This window comes from Piliocolobus tephrosceles, chromosome 13 (assembly GCF_002776525.5).
Source record: "Piliocolobus tephrosceles isolate RC106 chromosome 13, ASM277652v3, whole genome shotgun sequence".
Lineage (NCBI taxonomy): Eukaryota > Metazoa > Chordata > Mammalia > Primates > Cercopithecidae > Piliocolobus > Piliocolobus tephrosceles.
This window is the reverse complement of record NC_045446.1, coordinates 16,423,425-16,442,585: the sequence shown is the minus strand read 5'-3', so window position 1 is coordinate 16,442,585 and position 19,161 is coordinate 16,423,425. Positions and strand designations below refer to the sequence as shown.

The 19,161-nt window shown below is 40.7% G+C and overlaps 1 protein-coding gene across 1 annotated transcript; it reads right to left on the bottom strand.

Annotated features, from left to right (window-relative positions):
- Positions 1–1,913: 1,913 nt before the first annotated feature.
- LOC111544818 (olfactory receptor 4C6-like) lies at positions 1,914–2,824 on the bottom strand. The gene is given in 4 exon segments (XM_023215465.2): positions 1,914–2,425; positions 2,428–2,579; positions 2,581–2,737; positions 2,740–2,824. Coding segments are annotated over 4 exon segments (906 nt in total).
- Between the last annotated feature and the right edge of the window lie 16,337 nt (positions 2,825–19,161).

The following is a 19,161-nucleotide window of genomic DNA, read 5'->3' as shown; positions in this document are numbered from 1 at the left end:
ATATATATATACACACTTTTTTTTTTTTTTTTAGATGGAGTCTAGCTCTGTTGCCCAGGCTGGAGTGCAATGGTGCAGTCTCATTTCACTGCAACTTCCGCCCCCTGGGTTCAAGTGATTCTCCTGCCTCAGCCTCCAGAGTAGTTGGGATTACAGGCAACTGCCACCATGCTGGATAATTTTTGTATTTTTAGTAGAGATGGGGTTTCACCATATTGGCCAGGCTGGTCTTGATCTCCAGACCTCGTGCTCTGCCCACCTTGGCATCCTAAAGTGTTGAGATTACAGGCATGAGCCATGACTTCCGGCCTATATATTTGTTTTAATAAGAAAAGAGAATGCTAAATCTTGCTATAACCTTAGGCGTCCCATCTACTTCATCAAGGGGGGCAATTTAAAACAGTATTAGTGTCTTTCTAGTGAAAGCTTTTTCACTTTTCACAGGAGGATCTGGGAGAAAATAAACATCCTTTGGATTTGGAAATTTAAATCTCAAATCTCAGCAAAACCATTCTCTCACAGTTAATAAAATAGATACATACCATAAAGAACATATAATTCCAAGACATAGACACTTTTTTAAAAACTATTTTTTAGATATGGGGTCTTGCTCTGTTGCCCAGCGTGGTCTTGAACTCCTGAGCTCAAACCATCCTTCTGCCCCGACCTCAACCTCTGGAGTAGCTGGGACCACAGGTGCATGCCTCCAAGCCTGGGCTCTAAGACAGAACCTTAGATTCCAACAGTGAACCTTATTCTGCTTCTCCCATGAGTAAGAAGAGGTAGTAGAGAACTTTGGTAAAGTGGTGGCTCCCTTATTAAATTTTACACTAATAAGCTGAGACTGTCTTTGCTTCCAAAGACACAACTTGGCACCAGGCAAATAGGGGATTCTAACTCCTACAGTGCATATATGTATTTGCCCTCCCCACTTCTTTCTTTATATTTATTCGCAATTTTTGTTTTCACTCAAAGTCTCTTTTAGACTTACATTCATTCAATAATATTTAGTAAGCACATACTAGTTGACTGGGAGTGTTCTAATTATTGGGTTTACAGCACCCGTGAATAAACATAATTTGTGCCTTGACAAGCATTACAATCTTTTAGAGAAAACAGAAGATAAAAGCCAAAACAAATTTTTTTAAAGTATAATTTGTGATCATCAATAATAAGGATATAACTAGTATGTGGAATTAGAAAATAACTGAAGGGAATGACCACAGAACATCACCAGGAAAGAGTCCTCTGAGGAGGGAGCAGTCCATCTGAAGATAAAAACAATGACAGGGAGCCAGCCAGCCAAAGGCTCTGGGAAAGATCACTGCAGTAGAGAGAAGAAAACCAAAATCCCTGAACTGGGAAAGGCTCAGATTATTCAAAATACTGTGGTTGGTTGTTTTGTTGTTGTTTGTTTGAATTGTCTCTAGAGCTCTGTGAAAAAGGGGATGAAATACAAAATGTGCTGGTGTAGTGGGCTGGAGGTATAGGCAATACCATGATTAGGCAGGACACTGTGTTTTCTTGGCCTGTAGTGTGTGCTTAAAAATGCCTCTGGGCTGGGCGTGGCGACTCATGCCTGTAATTCCAGATCACTTGAGTCCAGGAGGTTGAGACCAGCCTGGGCAACATAGTGAAACCCCATCGCTACTAAAAATACAAAATATTAGCCAGGTGTAGTCTCAGCTACTTGGGGGCTGACACAGGAGGATTGCTCGAGCTCGGGATGCTGAGGCTGAAGTGAGACCTGATTATGCCACTGCACTCCAGCCTGGGAGACAAAATGAGACCCTGTCTCCAAATGAAAAAATTTTTAAAAACGCCTCTGGCTCCTGTGTATCCAGTGGATTAGAGGATTGAGGAGGGTAAAACCTTACTGGTCTTACATTAAAAATTTACTCTAAGCATGTAAGCTAGTGACCACCTAGGGTCCCCTGTTTCATCCACAGTTTTCTTATGACATTTTTTACCTTGATGTTCCTCAGGGTGTAGATCAGCAGACTTAACATGGGTGCAACAAGAGTAAAGGAAATAGCCATTTCCTTGTCTATGGGGTAAGTGACCACAGGCCTTATGTACAAGAAAATACATGCCACGAAGAACAAGATGACCACTGTGAGGTGGGAGCCACAGGTGGAGAGGGCTTTGCATTGATCTATAGAGCTGCAAGACTTCAAGGAGCACAGGATGACCATGTAGGATGCAATTAGGATAAGGAAGATGGCCATACTCATCACCCCACTGTTGAGGAGGACTAAGAGACCCTGGATGTGGGTGTCCATGCAGGCAAGTTTCAACAATGGAAACAAATCACATATAAAATGGTCAATTATATTCGGACCACAGAAGGGTATTTGATCTATGATAAAAAGCTGTATTGTGGCATGCATGAATCCCCCCATCCAAGCTTCTACCACCAACAGCAGCACACCCGTGGACTCATGACGGTTGTGTAGTGCAGGGGCTTACAGTCATACACCATCCCAGTGAGAAGGATGATCCCTACACCACCAAAGAAATACTCTGCAAAGAGCTGGGTCATGCAGCCTTCGAGGGAAATGGTAGTGTTCTCAGATAGAGTCCACAGTCATCTTAGGAGCAATGATGGAAGAGTAGGTGGCATCCATGAGAGACAAGGAAGTAAGGAAAAAGTACATAGATGACCTCAGACTCCGACTTGCAGCCACAGTCACCACAATGAATAGATTTCCCAACACTGTGGTCACACACATGGCGAAAACAAAGCAGAGAATATTTTCCTTAGTTCTGGATTTTTTGTAATGCCCAAAAGAATGAATTCAGTCTCATTATTTGAAGTCCCCATTTAAGACGGGCTGATGAAAGCTTATTGTTCTGAGCTGAAAAATCTTCAAAATCAGCATTACTTTTAATTACTAATCAACAGGTATGTTGGGCATTTTTGGTACTCTGTCTCACACCCTCTTAACCTACCTTTTTTCTTTAGTTGTTGCTACAGAAAACAGTTGCTAGGAATTAAAACCTTGCAGCAGCTTCATCCTACTGATCCCGATGATAACGCCTCCTTTCACTGGTGCAACTCTCTTGCATTCTGTTGTGCTGCTTGCTGCTGTGACACATAGGAGACACTGCCTCATCATTCTGGTGTACACATCTGAAAATATTAAGGGAATAACACCTTTGACCATCAGTAACTAGGAGCCAATTGATAAATGGTAATCACCTTAACATCATCTTGGGTTAAGTTTCTTTCTTTCCCTGTTCACTCACCCCAATACCTTCGTTCTGTTTTCTGAAATAAACTACATATATACAAGATGTTCTCTTAGCCTTTGCTTTTGGGTAACTCCAAGCTAGGATACTGACATTCATTTCATTAACACACCCAAGAAAATGTCATATAAATTTTCACTTATTTATTCCATACATTTATTGAGTGCCTAGAACATGCTAGCTGAGAGCTGGTTAAGAGTCTTGTAGGCTCTTGATGACATTGACACTGTGTCATCAAATTCACAGCACAGTTCACATGCCAAAGATTATTCACTTATTAACAACTATACTTTTTTGTGTACGTGTCTTTTTTCCAAATTTGAATTATCATTATTATTACATATTTCTGATATTCAGTTAGTCCCTACTATGTCTCAGTCAGTGGAATATCCTATGAGATACTCTTAGATATTCGATACTGAGGCTTAGAGAGGTGAAAAAAAGTGATGCAATTTCCCACAACTAGTAAACACTGAAGTAAACCTCAAATCCAGCTTTTCCTTACTCTAAAATTCATACAACAATCTGTATTGCTTATTTTATAATATTGAATGCTGAAAATGGGATGAGATATTGTCCTTCATAATATAATTTCATTTTCATAACAATCCAGTAAGATAGATTTATGCTTCCTGGGATTATTTTATTCAACACTTCTGTAATAAAATCCAATGACGATCCCATAATTAAGAGCATATTCTCATTATATGTATGTATATTGGAATATGTATGCTCCAATCCTGAAAGTAGAAGGTACGGTGATTAACTAAGTTTTCAAGTATTCTAATCATTGTCCAGATGTGCTTATTAAAGAAAATTTAATCTTAAGCCTCTTTCTGTGCTCCAAGAAGATTCAGATCTACAACTTAACTGACACCATCCCTGCACACGAGTCTAAATCAGTCTAAATCATTCTGTGGATAATGTAAATCCATATCACTCCTCCTTCATTACTCACTTTCTCACTTCCAATTTTCCTTATGAAAGGCTGCTACCAGATAAAGGATTCTAAAGAATAATAAAAATATCAAAACTTTTATTTTGTACTATGTATTGTCAATGAACTGTGTCTGTTACATGCATAATTGCATTTATTTTTTGTATCATACAAGATGTGTACTATAAAAGATCTCATCTTCAGGATGAGGAAACTGAGGCTTGGAGATGTTAAACATCTCATCTAAGATGAGTGGGAATTATGAATTTAGGTAATCTCATCTTGAAGCATAAGTTCTCAATCTTTGTGCTGTATCTCTGAAGAAGTGAACAGCAGCCTCAGCTGGCTAAATGCAATTGCTAGCACAGCCAAATGACATGGTAAGGGAACTGATCCAGTAAGTAGCAAATTGATCTTTGTTAAAGACACTTAAATAGAGGCTGTGTGCCACTTGGTTAGAATATATTAGAGACCATTGCTTTAAATGGAGATGTAAACTCTGTTCCCTAAGACTTTTCGAAATACCTAGAGGCCTATTCTTAGTATTCTACACTTTACTAAATAGACAGCTACCAAAAGGTTTTTTTGTAGATCAATAATAGGTGCTAACCCCAGCCTCTCCTACCTGCAGCCCAAGAACTTCTAAAGTTCTTGAATAGTTCTAAAGAAGTGGAGAGAACACAATCCTGGAAATCAGTGCAACTGGATTTCATTCTTTTGTTGTCCGTCTAACTCCTAGAACATATTGTTACATTACTCACTTCTCTGGGTCTCAGTTTATTTCCTCATCTGCAGTGTGGGGTGGGTGTAGTAGATGAGTGGAATGCTAGGGATTCAAAGAAGCTGTCTCAGGGACTTTGTCCTTTCCAAACTCAGCAGCTTACCTCTTATCTGTATTAAGCATTTACACTTTCAAGTAAGATTTTCTTTGAGCAATCTCAAGACCTAAAATATTTTAAAATGGTGTATACTATACAATAATAATAATAATGTCCTTTTGCCTTAAAATCTACAAATCTATCATATTTTATTTCACTACTAATATATATCTCCATTTCTCAGCCTGACATCCAAACCTGTTTCCCATAGTAATCAACCTCTCTTTTTGTGGTCTTCCTCCACTGCAGTCAAACCCAACTCTTACTGCCAGAGCCTCAGCCTGTCTTGCACAGTGGAAAAGTTCGTAGATCCGGAGGGATCAGACTTAGTTCTCTGGCCCAATCTGCCACTTACTGACAACAAAAACTTCAAACCTTGTGAAAATAAAACAATGCAATCGTAACTAAAGTCACTGTACAAAGCACTCACTATTTCAGGGTACTGTGCGAAGATTTTCATGAGTTTTCCTTTTAATATCCCAAAAGCCATATGAGATAGACACTATTGCTATCCTTACTTTCTGCTGCAGTGGATAGTTTTGGGTAACTAGTGAAACTGATTAAGCCTGTGGGTGAGTATGTCATCAAGTTCACAGCACAGGTCACTAACCTCTGTGCTCTACAATCTATCCAAGAATTTTGTGTCTGCCTCACAGCACTTTCACAAGAATTACAGGAAGTTACAAGCATAAGAATGTTTGGAGAGCACTTTTCAGATAGTCATCATTATTTTCCATTCATGTAAGCTCACGACCTCCTCCTGCCTCTGCCCTCTGTTAACAGAGGGCCCTCTATTACCCCTTCTCCTTAATGCCTCACTTCCTCCCCAATGTCCCCCATCATCCTGGATATTTGTTACGTGCACCTGTAGAGGTTGCATATTGACAATAATTAAATTATCTTTTTTGTTAATGTGTTTAATGTCATGTTGACTTTATCTTCTTCTGGGCGTGCTTAAGGGTGTCTAATTTATTCTCTTTCCACCACATTTCTAATGCTGTGCTGTGTACATACTTAACACTTAATTAAATTAATTAAATCTATGCAATTGATTTCATCCAAGGAAAACCGTACTGAACCGTGGGGGCACAGGCAATGGCAGTGCCAGTCTCTGCCTCCAGGAGCGAAAGTGCTGTCGTCAGAGGTTAATTTCCATAGCTTGCCAAAAAGATTAAAGCAAAGCAAGCTACAGATTGTTGACAAAGTCTCTCCATTCTGAGATCTGAATTTGCATATACAAATAAAGCAAGCAAATTAATAGATATCTTAAGCATAATATAATACTGCATCTAATTAGGTGATTCAATTATTTTAACAGTTTCAAAATAGTAGCTCAAATTAGTAGGAATATGTTTAATGCTCAAATAAAAATTTAAGGCCATCACCAAGGTTCATTTGGTGTCTGGTGTCATCTCTATGATTCCCAAAAGCCAGTTACCTGATGATCCCGCTAAGTAGAAGGCAGAGATTATGCAAGAAAACTTTCTTAATATCATGTCAGAGGGACAGAAAGTTTGGTCCCATCCAGGACATACTCACATGAACTTTCTTGTACAGAAGAGCTAGGACCCATGATGCATTAGAGTGTCAAAGTAAGTCAGGACCTGGCCAAAAAATAAATCATCTCACCATTTAATGGAAAGTTGACAGGGCTAGAGTTTCTGGGGATTTTAAAGAAACATTTAAAATACTTGTTCTAAGTGTCCAAGAACTTAAATGAAAAACAACTTTTGTGCTGGTTGGCAGAGAAGCTTAAATTTTATCTAAATAGGAAAAGTTACCAACAAAGGTAGCCAGCTAAGCTGTCTACAAAATCATTCATGGGACTACACTTGCCATTTCGCTGCACTTTGAGCTCAATTTGTAAAGAGCTTCCAATCCACATTGCAGAAGAAATATCATTAATAAGATGTCCATCTTTCAGTTCTAGGCCTGGGCTACAAGAGGGCAGAGTGCCACTTTGAAATAGCATGGAATTCCACAATGTGTAGACTTGCCTCATTCCAACCGCCTCCCTTTGAGGCTGTGTCTCTGTTGACTGAGAAGCTAATCACAGTACATCACCCCTGCAGTGATTGGGTTTTTCCAATGGGCACAGCTTCACTGGAGCCAAGCCAAGCTGATGCTTCACAAGCACAAAACTAGATCATGATATTCCCCATTCAATGATTTTCTCCTCAGCTACCCTCTGTCCTTCAGTAACAGAATGGCCACACAATTGTCCTGCCTGACAGCATAGATAAAGAAACACGAGCACTACTTCTCTGGGCCACCTAGCAAGTATCAGGACATAATTTTTTAATACCTAGTCTGATACTCTTTTCATGTTTTCAGACTATTCTTGAAATTGTGTCACATCTAACTAAAGGATAGCTGCCATTCTTAAGAATTTAAAAATGAACTTGAGCCAGAAAAACAATATGGGCTAAATTCCTTCTCATTCCATAACAGTTAGTATTCTTAAATAATATGGCTTTAATTTCCAAAATATTTGGAGTTATAGCCTTCATTCTTTTTTTGTTTTCTGAGGCAGCATCCCACTCTGTTCCCAGGCTGAAGTACAGTGACAGGATCATGGCTCACTGCAGCCTCGACCTCCTGAAGGTCAAGCGATCCTCCTGCCTCAGCCTTCCGAGACACTGGGACTACAGGCAGGCACCACCATGCCTGGCTAATTTTTGTGTTTTTAGTAGAGACAGGGTTTTGCTGTGTTTTCCAGGCTGGTCTCAAACTCTTGCGTTCAAGTGATCTCCCCACCTTGGCCTCCCAAAGTGTGGAATTACAGGTGTAAGCCCCACCGTATCTGGCCTATAGCCTTCATTCTTTTTCTACCTTCAATAGTAATAAAATTATTATTCTACATTTGCAATATATTTCTCAGGTTACAACCAGTTCACTAACATATTTGACTGAATACCCTAGAAGTATCCTGCAAAAGGAGAGTCCCTCAATTTAACTGGATCTGAGCTCACAGGTGATGGGTCAACCTTGGCACTTGAATTATCTTTTCCGTGCACCAAAGGTACCCTGTGTTCTTACGTAACCATGTAGACATGGATGAAAGTAATGATCTTCAACTTTTTTTTCTTCCTTATTTTCCTTCTGAGGAGGCTTTTTAGATGTTTTGTTCTCCTAATGACCCTGCCTCTGAAATTTAACACCACAGATATACTATCCACCAATTTATGTATTTTATTTTATCTGTATTAGTCCATTCTCACACCACTATAAAGAAATACCTAAGACTGGCTAATTTATAAAGAAAAGAGACACACTTGGCTCACGGTTCTGTAGGCTGTACAGGAAGCATAGCAGCTTCTGCCTGTGGTGGTGGGGACGGGGGTGGTCTCAAGAAGCTTTCAATCATGGCAGAAGGCAAAGTATATAAAAAACCTAACAATACGTATGCTTCATAGTTGGCCTTAACAATAATAAGCTCACTCCCCTTACCTAAATAATGCCTAGCATTTTACTGAATTGAATGTTTAGATTAAACCATAACATCCTTATACATCAGATCCAAATATTATTTTTCTGTTTAATTTATGGGGGAAACGTACATACTTGTCAATAGATTCAAATAGTCACATCATGGTCCAAAAAAGCAATGCTTCTTTCACTGAGCATTGATGTTGATACCTCATGTATCTATGTGTGATCATAAAACACATGAAATGAATAGCTGATCCATGGATACAGAATTAGTTCCTAGTGGCTATAGTTTCCACAGTTCCACACAGGCTTCTCATTATCTCAGTTGTTAGAGAAGTATGGCACTATCCGAGGCAGATGACCAAAATATAAAGATACTTAAACATAATATATGAAGGTAGTTAAATATTCTCACCTGCTGGAAAATTTCTTCATAGAAAAAGATACTATCATTGCATGACTATGTAAAAATTGACCTAATTAGTGGAAATTAACCTAGACAAGACCCTTATCTTGTGACACAAGTGAATAAAAATATACTAACACTAAATTTTTTTATGTGAAATATTCCTCAATTATGGTGAAGCAACCAGAAGTACTTTACTGTAATTGAAGATTTATAATAACATTCACATGCCCAGCTATTAAGCTTTGTACCTAACAAGGAAAATGCTGAAATTTAACTTCATAGAAAAATCAGTGACAGAGCATTCTCACAGGCAAAAACCAAACTCTTCAGTTTTTTAGTCATTCAAATTTCATTCAAATAGCGTACCCCTAAGTCCATTTCTTTCCTCATTAAAAACATGTCTTTGTATCTCCCCCTACCTCATCTGAGTAAATTGAGAACTTTCACAAATTTTTACAAGAAATGGAGGATATGACAAGAAAACATCACACCTAGAGAACTAGATTCCAACTGAAGACATACCCTACCTTGCGCAGAAATTTAACTCTTCAGATATTTCTTGGGTTATTTTATCAGGAAAAAAAATATTTTCATTACGTGTGTAGACACAATCTATGACTTTTACATCATCACCACTTAAAATAAAAAAGTCATTATAGCTTAATTTGAATATTTGGAATAAATTCAAATGAAGTAACTCCCTAAATACCTTGTTTTCCCCTTAGAAAATCCCTAGAGGGAAAAGACTTGGGTCTCATCAAGGAAGAGCAGGTAAATGCCAAGTAATGTGAAAAGCCTATAATGTGAAAAGAAAAATGCTAAAATAAACTGAACGATAAGTTATGAGTTTCACATTATGAAATACTGACGTAAGGTAAGTAATATTGAAGCCAGAATGAAGCAGGAACCAGCCCCAGGTTCTCTTCCTTAAGCATATTCTCAACAAGGAGGGCCTTACCCTTCCTGTTAGAAAGACCATGCTCAAAAGCCCTGAGGCTTAGAGACAGAGAGTCTAAAAACAGAAGTTGACATTCTCATTCTTGAAAATGTAGGTAATCATAGTTCTACAGTTTTAGAGTACACGCTTTTGATCAGGGCCTGAATCTATGTCAGATATAACCATAATGATCTGTAGTCCATTAATTCAATCCTTTAATTTTATTCCAACATCAGTAACTGTTTATACAATAAAGAAATTTGTATTTGCCAAGAAGAGAGCAGTGCTTAAGGTCTGCCTTTGTTATTTCCATGACTTCGGTTACCATTTGCTCCATTGAACACCTTGACCTCATCATAAGTTTAGTTAAATATTGGCTCTTTGGTGTCATAAAAGCCCTAGATAGAGAGTCCCGTAAATACTTATCTGAACCAGCTAAGGTCTTTGTCACTTGACAGGCTCCACTAAAAGTTGTTCATTTTCAACTTAACTAATAAATGGATTAAATTCATCCACCCCAAATGTAATATGTATCACTTCCAAAATTTGAAGAGCATGTCTGTAAGCACTGTGCCCTCTTACAAGTGGTGAAAGATGCATGAACATATCTTTAATTCTGAAGAACTATCAGATATGAACAAAGATAACGTGGATTAAATTATGACTCCAAGATGGAGAATATGAAAATAAGCCATAATTCTCTATGTCCCTTCTATCTGAATTCGAATAACTACTAATGCTTTCCACTTTTCGGAATGACGCAATGGTGTTTGTTAGATCAGATGATGCCTATGACAGTCCAGAAGCTGAATTTATTTGCTCTAATAATAAAAAGTACATAAAAATTAACTAATGTATAAATTGCCAAAAATATGCCATAGTCCATAGTAATTCTCTGCAACCCATACCTATTACCAAGCTAGAAAGTTAAATATACTTACAATATGCATTTATTTTTTAAAGGAAAACGCATGTATATTAGTCCCTTCTCAAATTGCTATAAGGAAATACCCAAGACTGGGTACTTCATAAAGAAAAGAGGTGTAATTGACTCACAGTTCCGCATGATTGGGAAGGCCTCAGGAAACTTACAATCATGCCTCTTCACAGTGTGGGATGTGATGAGGTTTCTCTTCAAATAATCTGATCAATCTTTTATTCTTTAATTCATAGTACCCCTCAATTTTTCTTTTTTTCTCCTTTTCCCTTCTTGCCTTTGTTAAATGCCCAGGCACGCCACAGTACCAAGCATTATCAGTACCAGCTCACATTCCTTTCCTTATTTGGAAAGAGGACTCACTTTCTGGCTCATTATAGACACCCCTTCCCCTTTCCCTCCAATTTCTTTCATGTGCCCACCCTATCTAAGAAAAATCAAATGTTTAGCCAACTGGGATCAGTTTAGATTGTATGACCCGACCCCGACCAATGGGGAAAGGGTACAGGGGCAGGACTTGTGTCAGGAATAAAGGCTCTCGTGCCCCTTTGTTCAGGTGTGCTCCCATGGCAACTAGCCAAGGAGGCACCCCTCTGTGCAGAAGTAAAATTGCTTTGCTAAGAATCCTTTGTTCGAGTGTTCAATTTCCTTAGGATTTTGAACGTTATTCCTAACTGTTCTGATGTCCAACTTTGGAATTTGAATATGCTCTTTCGGGAAGGGGGCCTTCCATCACCCCACCCATGGGGACACGTCCTACTGTCTAGTTACGGTGGCCCTAGGGTGAGGGAGATCAAGGCCCACCCATTGTAATGAATAAATCTGGATTCTCAGCAAAGCGGGTAAGAGAAGCTTGCAAGACCTCGGCAATAAGAGGACCAGGTAATTCTTGTGCACGGAGTAAGGTAGGAGATTTCGTGAAGGCACAAAGTATTTCCTGGGTGGTCAGGATAAGTTGGAGGCTGATAGTGTATAAATGGAAGTATTGTGGCTGTGGAATGAGTGAGTCTTCTTTGCAGTCTCGTGCTGCTATCTATTGACTAGAGGTGGGAGCAAACAGAGTAGACAAAGAGGAAGGGGGAGGGTAGAAATCCCAGAAAAGGTGGGATTGGGGCCCTTTTCCCCAAAGCCTCAGTAAGCCTTAAGAAGGGGGAGGGTAGAAATCTCTAACTGGAGGGGTTACCCCACCCCCTTAATAATCCCCAAGGTGGGGAATGTTTTAAGTAAGACAGGAAAATTAAAAAGTCTAGAGAATAATGAAATTCCTTCTGATAGCCCCTTGGGGCTTATGCTAATGTATTGGAAAGATAATGAAAGAACCAAGTACAAACGAAAATAGTAGATGATAAAATATTGTTGTTTCATTTGGGTTTGAGAACCCATCCTTAAACCCTCACTTTTCTGGCCAAAATTGGGGTCTAATGAGGAGCGGATTTGTCAGCTCTTAATAAAACATGTTAATGATAGGAGCCCTGTCTCCCAGGAAGAGATCCATTACGCCCTCTGCTGGCGTCAGGGGCCAGTTCTCCTTTACCCTTTAGACTCTGGAGGGAGAAAGTCAGAAGCCAATCCTTCTAAAAGGGAAGACGTTCCCATGCCTAGACAACCCACAACACGTGGGATCCTCTAAATCACCTTCCTTCCTTCAGCGCCCCTAATCCCCCTGCTCCGCTTCCCTTCTCAGGTCCCTCCCCTGTTTGCATCACTCTTCCAGCTGCCCCTAATCCCACCCTTCCGGTTCCTGTCTCAGGTCCCCCAGCTTGTGCCGTCCCTCCGGCTGCAGTTTCAGGTTACTTCCCAGCTGTTTCAGGCAGAGCCCCAGCCCGTGCTATTCCCCCAGCTGCTGCTGTGGATCCCTCCTCTGCTTATGATACTTCTGCACATATTGACCCCCCCTCCTTATACTCTCAACTCTGCAGAATTCTGAGCCTGCCCCCTCCCAACCTATTAAGTATCCCTCTTTAAAGGGGCTTCAACACAAAATAGAACAACGTAAAAAAGATATTCAAAACTTTCCATTTTCCTCCACACCCAAAGAGCCAGATCCAACTTTCTTTCCTTTAGGAGAGGTACCACAAGGCCGGAGGAAGCTATTGGCTTTGTAAATGCTCCCTTGACTAACAGTTCAGAGGTCCATAATTTGAAAAAGGAGCTTCAGCCATTACTGGATGACCCTTATGGAGTAGCGGATCAAATTGATCAATTTTTAGGGTCTCATATATACACTTGGGCCAAGTTGATGTCCATCTTGGGCATCCTCTTTTCAGGGGAGGAATGAAGTATGATTTGGAAGGCTGCTATGGTGGTTTGGGAATGTGAGCACCCTCCTGGCCAAACTGTTCCTCTTATGGACCATAAATTTCCCACCCACGACCCTCAGTGGGACAATAACAATGCAAATCACCAGGAAAACATACAGGACCTAAGAGAGATGATAATAAAAGGAATTTGAGAATCAGTACCCCAAACTCGAAATCTTTCTAAAGCATTTGATATTAAACAGGAAAAAGATGAGGGACCCACTGGGTTCTTAGATAGATAGAGGGAGCAAATGAGACAATATGCAGGGGTTAATCTGGGAAATCCCCTTGGACAGGGAATGTTAAAACTTCACTCTGTTACTAAAAGTTTGCCAGATATTCCAAAAAAATTACAAAAAATAGAAAATTGGAAGGACCATCCCCTGAGTGAACTACTTAGGGAGGCTCAAAAGGCATATGTCAGAAGAGACAAGGAAAAACAAAAACAAGACAAAACTTATGTTATCTACCTTCCAGCAGATGGCTCCAAATCCATATATCTCCAAGCAGGGCTTCCAAGGAACCAGAGATTATGAGGGGCCTAGACCCATCCAAGCCTCCATTTAGGGGGCTGAGGTCCTCAGATAATAAGCCCCCAAGGGGTATAGGTGGGACAAGGGCAGAGAATGCTCAGACTGAGAAGGGAGAAGGACAAGATAGATGTTATCGATGTAGAAAAACAGGCCACTTCAAGAGCGAGTGTCCTGAACTAGAGAGAGAGAAAGAGAGAAACACACTCATGACTTTTGAGGAACAATAGGGGAGTCAGGGGCTCCGCCTCTTTTATTTTGAGTCCCACCAGGAACCCTTGATAAATTTGGAGGTGGGACCTAAACGTGAATTTATCACCTTTCTAGTTGATTCAGGGACTTCACGCTCCTCTGTTTCCTTCCACCTGGTCTCATCTGCGCTTCAGAAGAACTTTTAGTCTCAAGGGTAAAAGGAGAAGGATTTAAGGCAAAAGTTTTAGAAAGCACAGAAGTCAGATATTAAGATTGATTTACCCATATCCAATTTTTATTAATTCCTGAAACAGGAACTAATTTATTAGGAAGGGACTTAATGTTAAGGCTAGGCATAGGCCTTCCAGTGGGCCCTAAAGGATTCATCACTTCACTACATTTACTCACTGCTGTGGATGAGAAATATATTCATCCCAATGTCTGGTCAAAGGAAGGAAATAGAGGGAAACTCCAAATCCTTCCAATACATATCAAACTAAAAACCCCTGGGGAAATAGTCAAAAGCACTATCCCATTCCTTTAGAGATCAGAGTAGGGCTAAAGCCTGTAATTGAGGGTCTTGTTAAAGATGGGCTTCTTGAACCCTGTATGTCTCCTTACAATACCCCAATCGTGCCTGTCAAGAAATCAGATGGGTTGTATCAATTGGTGCAAGACCTTAGAGCTATTAATCAAATACTCCAGACTACTCACCTTGTTGTTCCCAACCCTTACACCATTCTTAGCAAAATTCCATATGATCATCAATGGTGTACAGTGATAGATTTGAAAGATGCCTTCTGGGCATGCCCCTTGACTGAGGATAGCCACGATATATTTGCCTTTGAGTGGGAAGACCCCTATTCAGGGCGGAGACAACAATATCAATAGACAGTCTTGCCCCAGGGGTTTGCAGACTCCCCCAACCTCTTTGGTCAGATCCTAGAACAAGTACTAGAGAAAGTTACAGTCCCTAAACAAATATGTCTGCTTCAGTACGTGGATGATCTCCTTATATCTGGTAGAGACACAAAAGAAGCAGGTGACTTCTCTACACGCATTCTCAGTAACTTGCATTGTGAGGGATTGCAGGTCTCAAAAGGGAAACTTCAGTATGTAGAACCTGAAGTTAAATACTTAGGCCACCTAATCAGTGAAGGTAAATGAAAAATAGGACCTGAAAGAGTGGAGGGAATTGTTTCCCTGCCCATGGCTCAAACTAAACAAGAACTCAGGAAATTTTTAGGACTAATTGGATATTGTTGTTTATGGATTGACTCATATGCATTAAAAAGTAAACTTCTATATGAAAAACTTGCCCAGTGGAAGCCTGATAATCTCTTGTGGACTTCGCAGGAAATCTAGCAGATTGAGGAATTGAAAGAGATGCTCATAACAGTCCCTGTTCTAGCTCTACCCTCCCTAGAAAAGCCATTTCACCTTTTCATTAATGTAAATAAGGGGGTAGCCCTAGGAGTGCTTAGACCCAGTCACTCGTGGGTGGTCCCAACATATCCAATCCATCACAGCTACAGCAGTATTAGTTGAATAAAGTAGGAAGTTAATCTTTGGAGGAAAGTTAACAGTAAGCACGCTCCACCATGTTAGAACTATATTAAATCAGAAAGCAGGGAGATGGATCACTGACTCAAGAATTTTAAAATATGAGGCTATCTTACTGGAAAAGGATGATTTCATATTAACTACTAAAAACTCATAATCTAGCAGGCTTTTTAACGGGGGATCCAAACTTAAAATGAGAGCAAGTATCTTTAGATCTAATTGGCTACCATACAAAAGTTTAACCAGACTTAGGAGAAACTCCCTTCAAGATGGGGCAGCACTTACTCATAGATGGGTCCTCCTGGGTGATTGAAGCAAAAAGACATAATGGGTATTCAGTGATTGATGGAGAGACACTTGAAGAAGTAGAATCAGGAAGGCTGCATAATGATTGGTCTGCCCAAACCTGTGAACTGTTTACACTCAGCCAAGCTTTGGGACATTTACAAAACCAAGAAGGAACTATCTATACTGACTCTAAATATGCCTTTGGGGTGGCACACACATTTGGGAAAATTTGGATGGAGAGGGGTCTTATCAATAGTATAGGCTAAGATTAATTCATAGAGAGCTCATTGCTCACGTCCTCAGCAATCTCCAATTGCCAGAAGAGATAGCTATTGTGCATGTCCCAGAGTACCAAAGGCACTTGTCTTTCACAAGTCGGGGAAATAATCTTGCAGATCAGATAGCAAAACAAATTGCTATTTCTTCTGAAACATCTGTTTTTCATTTAACTCCATGCCTTCCTTCTCCTACTGCAACCCCCGTTTTCTCTTCCATTGAAAAAGAGAGGTTAATAAAAATAGGAGCTAAAGAAAATGAGGAAGGGAAATGGATATTATCAGATCAAAGGGAAATATTATCGAAACCTCTTATGAGGGAGGTCATCTCAGTTACATCAGGGGACCCACTGGGGACCCCAAGCAATGTGCGATGCAGTTCTCCGGGTTTATGGGTGTACAGGAATTTACACCCCAACTGAACAAGTTATAGATAGTTGCTTGATATGTAAAAAAACTAATAAGCAGGTTCTAAGGAAATCTCCCCTTGAAGGAAGAAATCCAGGACTGAGACCATTTTCAAAGTGTTCAGATGGATTACACTAAAGTGCCTCCAATTGGTCATTTAAAATACTTATTAGTAATAATAGATTACTAATTCTATTAGTATATCTACTATTAGATATACTAGTAGATATATCTTTACCCACTGGACAGAGGCAATCCCACTCTCAGATGCAACTGCTAGTAATGTAGTTAAAGCATTAATTGAAAACATCATACCCAGATTTGGACTAATAGAAAATATTGACTCAGATAATGGAACCCATTTCACTGTGCGTGTCATTAAGAAGTTAGCCCAAGTACTAGATATAAATTGGGAATACCATACCCCTTGGCATCCATCCTCCTCAGGAAGGGTAGAGTGGATGAAGCAGACTCTAAAAAACCACTTAACTAAATTAGCTTTAGAAACTCAATTGCCATGGACTAAATGTCTTCCTATTGCTGTTAAGAATCTAGACAGCTCCTCGGAGAGATATTGGTCTCTCCCCTTATGAAATGTTCTATGGATTGCCCTACTTATACTCCACTGCTGACATCCCTACCTTTGAAACAAAAGACCAGTTCCTCAAAAATTGTATACTTGGTCTATCCTCTACCTTCTCTTCCCTTAAGACTAAAGGTCTCCTAGAACAGACGCTGCCCCTGGAGTTTCCAGAACATCAGCATTAACCTGGAGACCATGTCCTTATCAAAGGGTAGAAGGAAGGGAAGCTCAAACCCGCCTGGGAAGGACCGTATCCAGTGCTCCTAACTACTGAGACTGCAGTCTGGACAGTGGAAAGGGGATGGACTCATACACCCGAGTCAAGAAGATGCCGCCACCTGCAGAATCATGGACTGTCACACCAAGGCCCGCCTCCGCCAAACTAACTCTAAAAAGAGCTGAATAATCACTTGTTTATTCTCTTTTTTCTTTTCAACAGAAGTTCATCTTGTCATGAATGTAACTCAGGATAGCCATCCTTTAACCCGTCAGTTCAATGCCTGTTCAGTCATCCTGTGTGGAGACGTGCAAGCTCAAAGGAAGCTATCTCATGTTGATAAGTATCTGTGTCCATACCGCAAGGAATCAAGCAGGTATAAGTATACAGCCTTAAAAAGTCCCTGTGGTGACTGGGCAGATGTTTGGTGGACTACTAAGTACAAAGAGTGGACAGCCAAGCCCCCTGCTTCAAATAAATTATGGGGACTGAAACAAAAATTCCAACTAGTCCATTGTACCACCCCACCAAATTGTAAGCCATTACACTGTAACCCCTTGTTGCTAATTATAAATAATCCCCAGACAATGGCCCAAGAGCCCTCTATATTCGAATGGTACAGGTAAGGAACAAGCATTGAAGTAACTTCTCCCTGAAATTAGTTAAAACACTGGTTACCAATAATAAAGGAGTTCAGACCCAAAGTCCAGGAGACAGGTGGAACCCAACACTCTCCCTAAGTACAGTGAGCCCAACATCCTCCTCCCATTTCCAAAATGACCCAACCCAGGTAACAGTTGTGGAGGTAGAAAACTTAAGGGAAACTATAGCTCTAGAGACAGGATATCAAGATGCAAATGCCTGGGTGGAATGGATTAAATATTCTGTCCACACTTTAAACAAAAGTGAATATTACGCTTGTGCGCATGGTAGACCAGAGGCCCAGATTGTGCCCTTTCCACTTGGATGGTCTTCCAGTTGACCAGCCATGAGCTGTATGGTAGCTCTCCTCCAAAACCCCTCAGCCTGGGGTAACAAATCATGCCAAGCTCTTTCTCTGCTGTTCCCTGAAGTTAAACACCCTGTGGGTCAGCCTCCAAGGGCCATTCAGCATCCATCTCCCAATGCCAATTTTACTTCATGTCTCTCACGACAGGGAGATAACTTGGTGTTCCTGAGAGCCTTAACAGGACGCAGTGAGCTTAAGCCCTTCCAAGAGCTTACCCATCAGTCTGCCCCTAGCCATTCTCAAGCAGATGTGTGGTGGTATTGTGGTAGACCAATACTGGACACTCTGCCAAGTAAGTGGAGCAGAATTTGTGCTCTAATTCAACTGGCCATCCCTTTCACCCTGGCATTTCATCAACCAGAAAGGATAGGAACCAAACATCATCAAACAAGAGAGGAACCCCATGGGTCCTTCGATTCTCATGTTTATATAGATGCCAATGGGATCCCAAGAGGAGTGCCAAATGAATTTAAGGCCCAAAACCAAATAGCCACAGATTTGAGTCTATGTTCTTCTGGCAGTTAACTGTAAATAAAAATGTGAATTAGGGTTGGGTGCCCAAGATGGCTGAATAGGAACAGCTCCGGCCTCCAACTCCCAGCGTGAGTGACACAGAAGATGGGTGATGTCTGCATTTTCAACTGAGGTACCAGGTTCATCTCACTGGGAAGTGCTGGACAATCGGTGCTGGTCGGCTGGTGCAGCCCGACCAGCGAGAACTGAAGCAGGGCAAGGCATCACCTCACCTGGGAAGCACAAGGGGGAAGGGAATCCCTTTTCCTAGCCAAGGGAAACTGAGACACACAACACCTGGAAAATCAGGTAACTCCCACCCTAATACTGCGTTTTACCAAGGGTCTTAGCAAACGGCACACCAGGAGATTATATCCCACACCTGGCCCAGAGGGTCCCACGCCCATGGAGCCTCCCTCATTGCTAGCACAGCAGTCTGAGATCTAAGTGCAAGGCAGCAGCTAGGCTGGGGGAGGGGCTCCTGCCATTGCTGAGGCTTAA